This window comes from Hippichthys cyanospilos, chromosome 2 (genome assembly GCF_059441005.1).
Source record: "Hippichthys cyanospilos isolate Australia breed blue-spotted pipefish chromosome 2, RoL_Hcya_1.0, whole genome shotgun sequence".
NCBI lineage: Eukaryota > Metazoa > Chordata > Actinopteri > Syngnathiformes > Syngnathidae > Hippichthys > Hippichthys cyanospilos.
This window is the reverse complement of record NC_142370.1, coordinates 3,022,602-3,038,022: the sequence shown is the minus strand read 5'-3', so window position 1 is coordinate 3,038,022 and position 15,421 is coordinate 3,022,602. Positions and strand designations below refer to the sequence as shown.

Below are 15,421 nucleotides of genomic sequence, written 5' to 3'. Positions count from 1 at the left end.
GTTATGTATTAGGCAAGTTGTATTTTTGAGGATGAATGTTATTATAGAACTACAAGCATGTTCTTAAGAAACCCAAAAGACTCATTAATATCAAAGCAGAATATTTTTGGAAATTTGAGTGGGGCTTTTTTAGTTTTAACTATTTCAGAAGTATATATGTGTGTTCACGTGACTATTAATGTGCGTAATTATTCGGCAACTTAACAAAAAACAAATATATACCCATTTCAATTATTTATGTTCACCAAGGAAACCAATAAAACAGCTCAACATTCACAAATATACATTTCTGACATTCAAAACAATACAAAACGAATCAGTGACCGATATAGCCACCTTTCTTTGCAAGGACAATCAAAAGCCTGCCATCCATGGATTCTGTCAATGTTTTGATCTGTTCATGATCAACATTGCATGCAGCAGCAACCACAACCTCCCAGACACTGTTCAAAGAGGTGTACTGTAATCCAGTGGTCCCCCGACCAGATTTATGCGCCAAATCATGGGGCTTTCTGTCGCTGTTGTACTTTTTGTTAACTTTTTTTGTCGCGCGAGGAGAGGGGAGGGGAGTGGAGCGAGCTTGCTGTGCACTTTACGGTAGAAAGGCCAAATGTGAGTTTTTTCAGTAATCTGTGGAATATTTGGATCACGTGATTGAGGCAAAGGGACTGCACACGACACCATCAGAAAACACAGCCATTGTGGAATGTACCGGCACCATTAAATGTCATCCTGTTGATCACGTGATTGAGGCAAAGGGACTGCACACGACACCATCAGAAATCATAGCCATTGTGGAATGCACTGGAACTATTAAATGTCATCCTGTTGAAGTTTTTCTTAGGGCAATTGAATGATCATGGACGTTTCATACCAAACTTGGCATCACTACTGAAGCATTTGTTCGAATAATTGTAAATGTAGTGATTATACATTTGCTAACATTTGCAAACTATAACTGTTTTCGATGAAGAAATGCTTTGCTGTGAGTGAGTGCACTGCTTGCAAAGAGAAAATGTTGTTATTGTTTTGTCTCAAGTAGGAGGAAGGCTGCTCAAGCCTGCCTGCTGGGGTGCTACTGCAGACAGATGACACTGCATTTGTGATTTTCCAAATATCTTGCAGACAAACTATTTTTGCAGCATGACTTGCTACGCATAATGTTTTATCACACATGTACTAATCTTTCATCCACATGATCACACATAGAATGACCTCTGTGTTCCGGCCATAGTCTTGTCCTCTGATGCACTTTTACCCCTTTTAGGGCCGGAACATTCATGTAGTTAGGGACCTCTGAATCAAATAAAGAGAGAGGCTGGCAGAGCAAAGTAGAATTTACCTTGGCCAGTTCCTCTTCGCTCCCCTCATGCATGAGCTGAGAAAAGAATGCCTTTTCTCCTTTTTTGTTTACAGTTTCTTACAAATGTCTACCAAATGAATCTGACAGCATGAGAAAAAGAAAAAGCATGCAAGTGGATGGCGGCTGGTCAGGAGGCTTTTCAGAAGGCGAAGAATGCACAAACAGCTCCGGAGGTTCTGACTTTCATCCGTCACTTCCAATTCAGCTAGCCTGTGATGCCTCTCCCTATGGTGCGGGGGCGGTAATATATCATTTAATACCAGACGGTGAGGAGAACACTGAACAGGGCAGAAGCGAACTATGCTCAACTGTAACAGGAAGCGCTAAGCATTGTGTTTGGGGTCAGGATGTTTCATCAGTACTTGTATGTAGGAAGTTCACACTTTTCACTGACAGCCCACCTCTCACGATAATCCTCGAACCATACAATGGAATATCATCTCTCACTGTGTCATGACTTGGAGATGGGCTTTGCTGTTGTCAGGACATTCATATGACAGGTATCGTAATTTGGACTCGCATTGCAATGCAGATGGGTTGTCTTGGTTGCCGTTTCCTGTGATCGAACACCGTAGTTATTTTTTACTTCACTGAGGTGGAAAACGCACCTGTGGCCTGGAGTTGGGGCTCGGCGGTAACGTGGGGCCCCCTTCCCATGAGCTCACTATTTGTGGGAGGGTCCATAAGAGTCGGGTGCAATATAAGCTGGGTGGAGCTTAGCTGAGTGTTTTTGTGCCCTCCTGCAAGCTCTCCACGATGCAAGCTCCCGAGAAGAACACGGACCCACACCCGCCGATTGTTATCAGTGCAGATGGCCCTTTTCAATGTGTACTTTTAGCTGGTTTCCCGTCACAAAGCATTCGCTGGAAGTGGGAAAGTATCGCTCTGCCAGCGACTCGAAGTTTTGAAAAAAAATATTTTTTGCAGTTTTTTTTTTCCAGACACAATTTGTTAGTCTTACATTAAGCGTGCCCAGAAGGATGAGGGTGTTTCCAATACCCAAGTGGTAGATGGACCTCAGGATGAGTGCCAAAGTAAATGGCTGAAGACCATAACGCTGGGAGAGTAAAGCCAGTATCGAAAGCCCAGTCAGAACCCAAAACAACATCAGTAGAAGAGAGTCGTCGATGGCCCCAACTGTAAGGCAAGTGAAGAGAAGGAGTTAACTATCTGGCCGTGATGTGTGATGTCAACGAAGCAGTCACTGTCGCACCTTGCCCTGAATCATACGGGTAGAAGAAGGCAATGATGAGGTTGATGAAGACAGCCAAGTTGAAAGATATGGTTCCCCACAGTGTCATCCTCCTGGAGAACCAATAGAGCACTGGCATGCCTGCCACACACTCATGTTATTCAAGAGTACGCAAGTACCGTATTTTCCGCACTATAAGGCGCACCCTCAATTAATGACACATTTTAAAACCGTTTCCATATATAAGGCGCACCCTCAATTAATGACATATTTTAAAACGTTTTAAATCACAATATAGTAATACTCAAAGTAATAACAATAATAACTCAAATAATAACTCTAACCTCTCAATAGTGTAATAATTCAATGTCAATATGACCAACCTTGTTCAACTTTAAACACACAAAAGAAACAGGTAAAGCTTACTTTATCGGTTCATTCCCTATCTACGAATCCCAATCTCAATATTGATCCACATATAAGGCGCACCCGATTATCAGGCGCACCATCAGCTTTTTTTAAAAAAAAAAAAAATAATAAGGCTTTTAGGTGCGTCTTATAGTGCGGAAAATACGGTACATGAATGTCTGTGTCATTTTCATTTCTAAGAGTGCAATAAATAGATAGTATTATCTCTCTCAGAAATCACTTAAAACACTCTCACATGCACTACCAAAAAACTCTCACAGGTAACTGAATACGGGACAATTTCAACATAGTGTCAGCTCATTCAAACTCAACATTACAGTATTGCAAGCCTGGCTCGCAACCGCTTGTGGCTCTCTGTTCGGTTTCATGATGCTTTTAAAGCCTGTATACGTGGTAAGGAGTGGGCACCACAAGATGGAGCAAAGCTGAGCAGCGCTGCACAGTTTGGACGTCTACTTTTACTGCAAATTATTTCAAAGTAAAAATACTATCATAGACCAATGCCGCCATAACATCAAGAAGCATTTCCAATAAGTGAGGGGCCCAGTGAGAGATTTACTGCTTTTTTGGCTTACTTATTCACAAGTACTGTAATGATAACATGAGAACAATTGAGGAGGCCTTGATAAACAGAGTGCACTGTATTAAGTTATTTTGTGTTCCCTTCTTCCTCCTGAAAATGAACAAAGATTGGACATTGTTTTGAAATCAAAAATCAAAATAAAACTTTAAAATCCGAAAATTGTTCTAAGAGGTTTTACATGTAGAGGTAGATTTTAAGAGATTTAACCACACTTGATTTTAAACCATAGGCAAAATGAAGGTTGTTCAAGTAGTGAAAGATACATTAGGCTAAGGAACACTGCAGCCGAAAGTGATCCAATTCAGATTATTATTTTTTTTTGCTCCTAACCGACTTGTATCTGATATTTTGAGAGCAGTGTGAACAACAAAAACACAATTTTTGTAAATCTGACTCAGGCCACTTGGGTCTGTGGTACTAAATCCGATATGTATCCGATATTTTGACATGCGGCTTCAGTTTGAATGACTTGTAACATTCATCTGACTTTTATGTAAAAAAAAAAAACAAAAACAAAAAAACAAGCAACAAATGTCACAATTTTACGCTCCAAAGGTGGGGACAGAATGAAAAACAAAGCACCAATAGCGGACGAGGTGAAGACAACTCAATGAAAACAGAGCGAGCTTTATTTTGTGTCAGTCTCTTACTCTCTCTCATGCTTGCTCAGCCGAAGAGAGTGAGGTGCTCGCTTAGAGCAAGCGAGACGTTGCTGGCACTGCACAAGATGTCATGATAAAAAAAAACCTCACCTATTCCCTCTGATGGAAAAATATACGTTATCTCATTTAAACACATACATCGTCACTATTGCTTAGAGGAAGGGTGATCTCGATTGAATCATCTTTGTGCCTTGCAATGTTAGTTCACTTTGTTGGTGTTAATTTTATCACTCTATGCCATGTCATGATTCATATTGTCCTAAAATCAACAAAGGAAGGGTTAACAATCTCCTGAAAATATGAATAAAAGACAGAAGTGCAGAGGTTCTCTTCAGAACGGGTTATACATTGATCTGATGGCTGCTCTCTTTTCTGCAGAATGTCAAATTTGTGGACTGTATGGTTGTGTCCTGTCTCCTGTCTTCTTATGATAAATCTTGACACTCTCCTTAATTTACTTCTTCAATTTAAAAGAGTGAAAATATTCTGTCTCCACTACGACAGCCATTTCAACATCGACGGGTATTTCAATAAACATGTTAAGAATGGCCGATGTTTCAAACACACGCCACATACAGGTCACACTTATTTAGAAATGTGAATGATCCAAAAAAGAAAATTCAGATTTCCCAAAGAATCAGAGTTGCGCATTAAGCTATGCAGTGTAAACCTTGCCAAATTTGAGTCACATTCTACTAGTCTAAAACAGTAGAAAAATGTTCTTTTTTAAATTTGTCGTCAGGTGCTAAGTCAGCGCTTCCAAATATGAACATATATGGTCTAAAATCATTTAGATCTATTACATAATTATTCCATAAATTGATGCCTTTAACAGAGACACACATTTGGATCTTGTTGTTCCTTAACTTGAACTTTTTAAAATCACTTGTGCCTCTCCGATTATAACATCCTTCTCTTTTTTTAAAAAAAAATTTGAATGCTGAAGCAGAGTTGCTTGTTATATACGTTACAATATTAGATTAGTTCTCTTTTAAATTCAACCAAGTTTAGTTTAATAATAATAAATAATGAATGGGTTGGTTCTATATATTTTGAATGACTGATAATTCTTATAGTTTTTTTGTACATTGAAAACAGGCATAGTGTTTGTATTCCGCCATATCTCTACACAGTACAGTAGGTAGGGTATGGCAACAATAATAAATTTGCCGTATGACGGGCAATCCAAACCTATGTTAATTAGTGAATGCGTGCGACGCGTTCAAAAACCTTAGGTAAAAACATCACGACTTTATACATATTAAAAATTAGTAACATAATCTACTCTACAGTTAAATTAAATAACATAAATATACAAAGGAAAAATTACATTTCCCTTTGGGGCGACGTGACTGGAGCTGGTGGTGGGTGGAGGCGGAGGGGGGCAGAGACGAACCAGCAGAATTATTTTTTTTTTTCTTAAACGAGAACTTTTTTCAAACGAGAACTTTTTTTAAACAAACATTGACTTTTTTTTGTTTAAACGAGAACTTTTTAAAACGAAAACTTATTTTTTAAAGAGAACTTTTTTTTTAAACGAGAACATATCACCGGCGATTTCCTTCTCTTTAATCCTTAATAGAAGAAGCCTCTCCATTTTGTTGTTGACCGAGGTGCGTCCCCTGGCAAGGAAAGTCATGCCCATAGAACACTTGCTTGCTTTAATGGTTTCCTTGTTATTGAGAATTGTACCGATTGTCGAGCGGTTACGGCCATACTCACTTGCAAGGTTAACAAGGTTAGCAAGGTGCGCCTCCTTTGTATTATTTTTATTATCTCCTGCTTCGTTTCTATTGTCATCATCCTCTTATTTCTTCCTTTACCGCCACTTGCAATTTTAGAAGCCATGTCTAACAGATAAAAGTTTACAAAGTCTTCACAACACACCAACCAGCTCATGCTATCAAGCAAATGAGGGAGTTTGGCCAATAGCATATCGGCATTTCTGTGATTGACGTGACGCCCGCCAATAGCATATCAGTATCTCCGTGACTGCCTTAATCGACTAATAGCATATCGGCATTTCCGTGACACAAGAAAAAAGTTGTTTTTGTTGATGCAGCAAAGCAAAAAAAATAGTGCACAGGAGGGACACACTGACCGGCATGTTGGATGGTTCGTAAAACGAAAGGTTTTTGCGTAAGAACGGGACAAAAGGTCCATGTCGTAAGATGAAAAATATGTAAGACAGGGGGTTCGTAAACCGGGGGCCCACTGTATATATAATTATTCCTTATTCAAGAAATCCTTGGTTTTATACGAATACCTATAGTTTTAGACATTTTACTTTTCAATGGGGTTTCCACGGAGTTGGGTTGTTAGGGCCAGCAAGGCCTTCTCTGCTAGCCTAAAATAACCTGATATTATCATAACTATGATAAACTATAATATTTATAACTATAATAATAGTCAATTTCATTTTACATTTAGTTTTACTAAATATATCAATTTCATGTATAAAATTATTGTCCATATTCTGTTTTTTCATTTGGTTACGCTCCTTGCAGTGCTGTAGTTTTATGTTAGAGTTTTTAGCCAATTAGAATTACGATAACTTGTGTCGCTACGCTGTATGAAATCTGTCTCTGCCAGAGGCCAGGGCATTCGCATCAACACAGTGCAGGCTTCTGCGCAAGTGCAGCTGGATACGTTAGCGGCCCAAATGCTTAATAGACAGCCAGAGGCCTCACGTTGAACGTGACGTGACTGGATGCTCACCGCACGAATGTGGTACTAGATTGATCTGCCATGCTTAACGTTGGAAGAAGTTAAATAAAGTTATTTACAATTAAAAAAAAAAAACATGTTACTCAACCATAAGGTAACGGCAACCATGAGGCATAGCGTACATCAAAGCAAGACCTGTGGACAATTAGGAGGAAATTCAAATCTACTCGCTTTTTTTTTTTTCAACCCACAATGGCTGAAGAAGAACAAAACGAAAATTGGGCGACACGACTTTCAGCATTCGTCCATGTCGATACAAAAGGATTTATTATTGGAAATAAAACGCAGAAACTCTACAAGCAAGTCAATGAGGTCTTTCTGAGGAAAGAAAGAAGAATGGATTTTGTATTGAAAGAAGTGGAAGAGATGCATTTTGGTGAGTCGAGCATTTGATTTATTTTTTTCATTTTTAATATGTTTTTGTAATTTATTTGTTCACATTCAATTAGTGGTAAAGAAATAAAATGATATATTGAAATGCGATTTGTAATTTAGCGTACAGTCTTGTGAAAGCTTGCCTGCTTTTGGTGTCACGTTCTGTCTGGGGTTTTCCTGTTGTGGCTTTATTTTGTGGAATTCTACTTATTTTGGTTTTGGGTTCATGTTGTTTTTCCCTGGTGTCTGTCGTTAGTGTACTTTGTGTCACCTGGCATGAGCATGTTCCAGCTCTAGTGTAGCTCTAGTGTTTCGTGTTTCGCCCAGCTTCTGCGAATAACAAATCGTTTTATTGAGCTCATCTCATCCTGCCTCCCTAAATTTTGAATCCACCTTCCCACATCCGGCGTCAACATGTCGCACCGACATGACACTTGGTTGACGTCATAAAACTTTGTCGACAAATAACTTAAAATTATTAACTAGAAAATGTGCAATTCCTGAAGAAATTGTGTGTGATGGCGTAAGCGCTGAAGGGAGAGGCGTTGAATGGTGGAATGACATTGAATGTTTGAATGGGGTGAATCTGTGAAGAAATATGAATATTACAAAGTTGGAACAGTTTGAATAGGCCAAATAATATAGACGATACAAGGGAAAAACTGAAAAAAGTAGAAATTGTGTGGGTGTTCAAATTGCAAAAACATAAATTAATAAGTGAAAGGAAGTGTATGGCAGTGGAACAAACAATATTTAATATATAAAATAGTAACGGTTGGAAAGACAAAATAATGTAAAAGATACAAGGGAAAAACTGAAAAAAGTGAAAATGTGTGGGTATTTGAATTGCAAAAACATAAATTAATAAGTGAAAGGAAGTGAATGGCAATAGAAAGAACACTCTTTAACATATAAAGTTGGAACGGTGTGAATAGGCCAAATAATGTGGAAGATATAAGGGAAAAACAGTAAAAAAGTGGAATTTGTGTGAGTATTTAATTTGCAAAAACATGAATTAATAGGTAAAAGGAAGTTTATGGCAGTGGAAAGAATAATCTTTAACATAAAAGGTTTGAACGGTTTGTAAAGGCCAAATAATATAAAAGATACTGGGTAAAAACTGAAAAAGTGGAAATTTTGAAGGTATTCAAATGGCAAAAATGATTATTATTAATATTGGAATGATGAGGATGATCCCTGAGAAGAAATGAATGAGTTAAATGTTGTGAATGTGAAATGGGAAGCTCAAAATGTGAAATGTTAAATTTCCCATTGGATATGAATATTGGAATACTGAAGTGAAAATGCGTAATTATGGGAAAATATGAATTGAAAAACATTTGAAAAAAAATTTGCAAAAACATGAATTAATAGGTAAAAGGAAGTTTATGGCAGTGGAAAGAATAATCTTTAACATAAAAGGTTTGAACGGTTTGTAAAGGCCAAATAATATAAAAGATACTGGGTAAAAACTGAAAAAGTGGAAATTTTGAAGGTATTCAAATGGCAAAAATGATTATTATTAATATTGGAATGATGAGGATGATCCCTGAGAAGAAATGAATGAGTTAAATGTTGTGAATGTGAAATGGGAAGCTCAAAATGTGAAATGTTAAATTTCCCATTGGATATGAATATTGGAATACTGAAGTGAAAATGCGTAATTATGGGAAAATATGAATTATTGCAATTATTGAAAGATCCATAAGGTGAAATGAATTGCAAAGATCCATAAGGTGAAATGAATGCATTAAATGTTGTCAATATGAAATGAGAACGCTCAAATTGTGAAATGTTAAATCTCCCATTGGATATAAATATTGGAATATTGAAGTAAAACATATGGAATTATGGGAAAATATTAATATGTATTAATTATTGAAATGATGGGAATGATCCATAAGATGAAATGAATGAGTTAAATTTTGTGAATATGAAATGGGAAAGGTCAAAATGTGAAATGTTAAATCTCCTGTTGGGAATGAATGGGAAGCCCTCCCATTGAAAATGAATTCTGAATTATTAAAAGGGTGAAAAATATGGAATTATGGGAAAATATTGGAAATGATGAATTACTGGAATGATGGGGCTGTCCCTAAGGTGAGATAAATGAACTAAATATTGAAAATATGAAATCTGAAACCTGTAAATATGAAATGTAAAGTCACTCAATGTTAAGTCAATGGTAGTTTTGGGGTGGAAAACAGGGAATAGTGGGAAAACAATAAATAATTAGAATGAGAAAACTGGAAGCAGTCATCGCACGATTAATTGGAATACTTTGCAATTGGAACGGTGTGAATCAGATGAACTGAGTAAAGAGTTGAAACGCGTCATAAAATGGGCGGAATAAAAAAAGAGGAATAACATGGCCTTTGCCTTCACACAATTATTTTAAGTTCTGGCAGTATCACGTATCATTCACGTAAGTTTCAATTGCTGATGCGGGTTTACTGATTTTAAAATGCTCCGGAAAATAGCCTGTGTAGCCCAGTAATGCGTACGTGTGCTTCTGAGCGGGCTTAAGTGTGAAATGCACGGACCACTGGGTTTCCAACATACTGCAGTTTTCGATTAAAACCCTAAGAAATGTGATTTTGTTCACTCTTTTGCACTGGAGTTGATTGTGATTTTGACTTGGTGTTTAATTTTTCTAGTACCAAAGATGATAAACTTAGTTTTAAGTTCAGAGATAATATGTTTGTGTCAAACCAGATTTTTAATATATTTAACTCCTCTTGCACAGTAATCAGACATTTTTCAAGATTCTCTCCAGAGCAGTATAATGTTGTATCATCGGCAAATCCGGCAAATTCTTAAAATTATTCATAATGTTACATATACCATTACTACATATATAATATAATCAATAAAGGGCGGATTTTTCATGATTAAATTGTACATACTGTTTTTCTGTCATGTGTAACGTTATCAATCAATGTGCCAATCCTCTTATTCCATATCTCTCCAATGTTCACATTAATACAGTGTGATTTATAGTATCAAATGCTTTCTTTAAATTTACAAAAATACCAACAGCAAATTCTCTTTTTGTCTATACCCGTGGCAATTTCCTCTACTATTTCCATTACTGTCATCTAGGTGGATCTATTTTCCTAAAGCCATATTCGTATTCACTTTTAAGATTGTATTTATTTATAAAATTATGAAATCTATGTGAACATATTTTTTCTAGAATTTTTGAGAATTGTGGTAGTAATGATATAGGTCTGTAATTAGTAAATAAATACTTATCTCCACAATATGGAATAATGAAATAATTTTTGCTATTTTCATTTTAGATGGAAAGATACCACTTTTACCAGTTTTTTTTTTTGCCGCTGTTGTTAGTGACTGAAAGAACAAGATCCATCCATCCATTTACTACAGCGCATCCTGGGTCACATAGCGGGGTCAGCAGCTTGAGCAGGGTGGCTCAGACTTCCCGCTTCCCATCCGCTTCGTCCAGCTCCTAGGGAGGGGATCCACAGGCTTTCCCTGGTCAGCCAAGAGACTTAGTTTCTGTAGCATGTTCTGTGTTGATCCCGGTCTTCCTCTCAGTAGGTCATGTCCACAACACCTCACCAGGTGATGAAGGAAATTCATATTTTTCAAATTCAATATATCTATAAAATAGTGTGTACGTGGAACTGTGTTATTCTAATAAAGATTGAGATGACGTAATGTCAGTATAAAGCAGATATAGTCTTGGCCCAGGAGAAATAAAGACAAGTCGGCACCTCCAAAAGGAACAGATGGCATCCCCCGACCAACATTCCACCATGGGCAAAAGGCTCAGTGTGGCCTTCAAGAGAAGATATCAGTCAGGGTTTATGGTGCTCAGACTTCCTCCAGCTTCAAAGAATGTCCGGCGGAACAAAGACTTATGAAGACACCATCCCCACGCACGCACACACGCACACACCGACACGCACGTGCACGCACACACACACACACACACTTGAATTCCACCCTGGGACTACAAGCCCCAAAAGGGTATAAGAACTGAATGTTGAAGGTGAAACGTTGCCATTTTCTGCTCCGACCTGTGGCAGGACGGGCCCGAGGCCTCGTGTACTTTCCCACTCTGTCTGGATTAAATAAAATGTTTCACTATGTTGTGGTATGGGCGATCTTTCAACAAAAACGAACACACTAGGAACTAGGTTAAGGCAAGAAGCTTTTTCTAGAATCCTTCAGTAGATACCTAAAAGGCATCCGAACCAGATGCCCGAGCCATCTCAACTGGCTTCTCTCATAACAGAGAAACAGCGGGTAGACACTGAGCACCTCCTAGGTGACCAAGCTTCTCATTCTAGCTCGAAGGACAAGCCTGGACACGCTGCAGAGAAAACCCATTTTGGTACAGAGTCGACATCACAATTGATGCTGCACTGATCTGTTTGTTGATCTCCCACTCCAACCTTGAACAAGACTTTAAGAAACTTAAACTTCTCTTTAGGAACTCATTCTCAATTGAGAATGGGCACTCAACACTTTTCTGAGGACCAGGCTCAGATTTTAAGGTGCTGGATGTTCATCGTAACCAATTTACAGTTGGTTGTGAGCCGCTCCTGCGAGAGTTGGACATCATGAAGAAGCAAACAGCACTATATCATCTGCAAAAATCACGTATGCAATGCTGCAACCAATAAACTGGATACCCTAAACGCTGCAGCTGCACCTAGAAATTCTGTCCATGAAAGTAATGAAAAGAATCTGATAGTCCCAGAATCTGACAGTCCCAGAGATAGGAGAGCCCACCCCAGCGTGTCCTGTGTATGTGTTTCTCCCTTTGACATAAGCAGGATGCAGAATCAAGCCGCTGCTTGTTCATGTTGAGAGGAGCAGGCTTGGGTGGTGTGTTGCTTGGGGCAAATCTGACTGGAAGCAGACGCCGGGGATGACTCAAGACACGCTTGGCCAGACGACCATGTTTTTTTAGGTGCAAGTCGATTTTGAGTTGACCCTGTTTTTACTGCAATTTGGGTGAATTTAACAGGTCGTTCAATAAAAACATTTTTGGCGAAATTACTTTTAGAGAAATTTCTACATTGTATATGACGCAACATACGGTACCCGACTGACAGTAAATGCAGAAGCTTGTTCCTCTTTGCCTCTTGTCAGAGCAAGAGTTATACGATCGTAATGGGGGTTAAAACATAGGAAAAAAAAACTTGACTCAAAAATAGAGGGTTTGTCTTGGGATCACCCTAATGAAGCTAGACGAATTGCCTGCGGGGAGGGAAGTTTGGGTTTCCTGCTCCGCAACCCGATCTGGGATTACTGATAGGTAATTGACAAATGGAGGGGTAGAGGAAATTAAATGCCTGAATGGCAATGACTTTCAATGAAAAGAAATCAGATGTTAATATTTTAGGTCCTAGTGGCCTTTGTATGTCCCACCCTGTTGACCCGGGCCCCAAGAACATTATACAGAGTATACACATTACTTTAATACTACAGTTACTGCAAGGTTAACACACTACATGAGCGGCCATGGCTCAGGCCCTCAAAAAACTGAAAGTGTTTCCGTAGTGTGTCATAAATGTATTTTTCAGAATGATGTAAATCATTTTACAGTATAAGCGTGAGTGTAGGTGCATGTCTTTTTGTGTGAATAATTTTCAGTTGCGCACGTGAGATAATTACATGTCTGTGAAGAACATGAGGGATTTTAGTTGAGTTTGTGAGAGAATTTCAATAGTGTAAAATATTTTTACAATTGTGATACATTTTCATAAATGTGTGTACTGTAGTTGGAAATCTGAACTATTGTAGGCCCATTAGACTCACTCCGCAGCTTCTTTTGCCACTCCATCTCTCCATGAAGGAAGGATGTCTGCTCAAAGAAGTGTGTCACCTTGGAGCCCTGCTCATCCTGTTCTGTTGTGTTGAACACACGTAACTTGGACTCCTCTGTCAGGAACTCACAGATGGGATGGACAGGAAACACGATCTGCTCCATACTGCGATCCTCACGCACAATCTGCACACGTACATGCACACATGGTTGTCTTGAGATGTTGTAATGCATTATATTAAGGAAATGCAGGTGGGACAGGAGTGCAATTAGCAATCATGTCCACTGGCGAGCATTATAATGCCTTACATGACACTCAAATGGTGGATGTCAATTCTCATTTATAACTGCTTGCACTACAATTATAGAAGATGGTTGAATTAACATTTGTCTAAATTTCATCAGTTACATACACTACAAGTAAAACAAAGTATTGCTGGGATTGAATTTACTAAAAAAAAAAAAAAAAAGTCCAAATAAGGAATTAAAAACTTCTATCTTGCATTTCCTGGCCAAGAGGCAATCGGACAGAGAATGAAAATTTGATCTGCAGCCATTGGTTACTTGAAAGAGTGACCGTCTTGCAGTGGAAACGCATCCCAGAATACTCTTATCGGCAAGGAATTTCCATATGTAAAACATATTAAATAAGCAAAATAAAAAAAATAAAACATCTCAACGCTAAGTCTAAATATTACTTTTAACTTTTGATCGTATGAGTTTTGGTTTTTGAAAGCAGGACTAAAACAGGGAGCAACTACAAATAACTGGTCAAGTCAGTTGTGTGTTACAGCTGTGATTGACAAGTAGTAATTTGAAGCAACCCAGTTTATTCAACTCAACATGTTTCTCCACTGTTTGGTGGTGATGTAAAATGACTTGTCATATTGACTGCAGGCTGATTGCACTTAGCACTATAATGCCATGTTCAGATGTAGCGCATCGTTTACGCTCTTCGCGAGGCGTTTTGTCGCGAGGTCAAGATGAAGTTCACTTTTCACGCAACAGTGTCACGCGAGGGGAGGGGTGTGAGCTTTCTGTGCACTTTACAGTGGATCCAGAAAGGAGAGCATTGCTGAGAACTTTCACTTTTCCGGGATTTGGCAAGCAACTTTAATCTTCTTTTTTTAAACTGCGTGTCCCTCGCTTTACTGCAATACTGCAATACAAAAAAAAAAAAGTTTCAATGTCATAATCAAGTGGCCGATACCGTGCTAAATACCGTGCTGTCAGTGCTGCACTATCATTAGCTTAGCACAGTAACTACGGTTCAACAGCTGTTCAAAACGGAAGCAAAGGCTACACATACCAGTTGTCCCAAGTTTTCCCTTCCGCCTTTCTACGAGCCAGGTGAGTGCTCTTGCTTGGCTCAGTTTTTGTATTGAAACCTCAGCTGGCCGTGTTAGGTTGCTTCGGTGACCGCAAAGCAGCCGCAATGAGTCATTCCTGCCCCAAGTGTGAGCCGTTGAACATTCTCGAAGCTAATTGGCTGACGCGACAAGTTCAATATTTTTTAACTTCTCGCGTCACGCGTAATTACGCGCCATTACTCACCGCGTGTCGCTCCATCGCGTCACTCGACGCGTCATCGCGCCCGTCACGCGAACTCCATTGATTACAATACAAAACCGTACGCTCTTCACGCTCCATCTGAATGTGGCATAATGCTGCGTACACACCGAACACGAAAATTCATGTCGCTACGCTCGTTTGCGAGGCTTTCTGTCGCCGTTGTTCTTTTTGTCCACTTTTTTTTTCGTCGTGCGAGGAGAGTAGAGGCAAGGGGAGTGGAGCAAGCTTGCTGTGCACTTTACGGCAGATCTGGAAAGAAGAGCATTGCTGAGAACTTTCACTTTTCTGGGATGTAGCAGAGCCAATATTTTCTCCTACAGCAACTTTATTCTTTTTTAGACTGCGTGTCCCCTGCTTTGCGGAAATACTCGTCTGCCAAAAAATAAATAAAAATTCAACGTCACAATCAAGTGGCTGATACTGTGCTAAATACTGAGCTGTCAAAGCTGCACTATCGTTAGCTTAGCAGACTAACTACGGTTCAATAGCTGTTAAAAAAGGAAGCAAACGTTGCACATATCAGTTGTCCCAAGTTCTCCCTTCTGCCATTCTACAAGCCAGGTGAGTGGTCTTGCTTGGCTGTGTTTTGTATTGAAAGCTCAGCTGGCCGTCTTGGATAGCTCCTGGGGACCGCAAAGCGGCCGCCATGATTCATTCCTGCCCCCTGCGTGAGCCGCTGAATGATCCCAAAGTTGATTGGCTGTCACATGACGTT

General features: G+C 39.0%; 1 protein-coding gene across 1 annotated transcript in view; it reads right to left on the bottom strand.

Annotated features, from left to right (window-relative positions):
• itpr3 (inositol 1,4,5-trisphosphate receptor, type 3) overlaps window positions 1-15,421 on the bottom strand; it is a 139,001-nt gene that overhangs the window by 11,551 nt on the left and 112,029 nt on the right. Inside the window, exons 49-51 of the mRNA XM_088402918.1 lie at window positions 13,128-13,320; window positions 2,577-2,696; window positions 2,325-2,500 (exon numbers count right to left, since the gene is read on the bottom strand). Of these exons, the coding sequence (XP_088259044.1) occupies window positions 2,325-2,500; window positions 2,577-2,696; window positions 13,128-13,320 (489 nt within the window). The remainder of the gene's footprint in view (window positions 1-2,324; window positions 2,501-2,576; window positions 2,697-13,127; window positions 13,321-15,421) is intronic.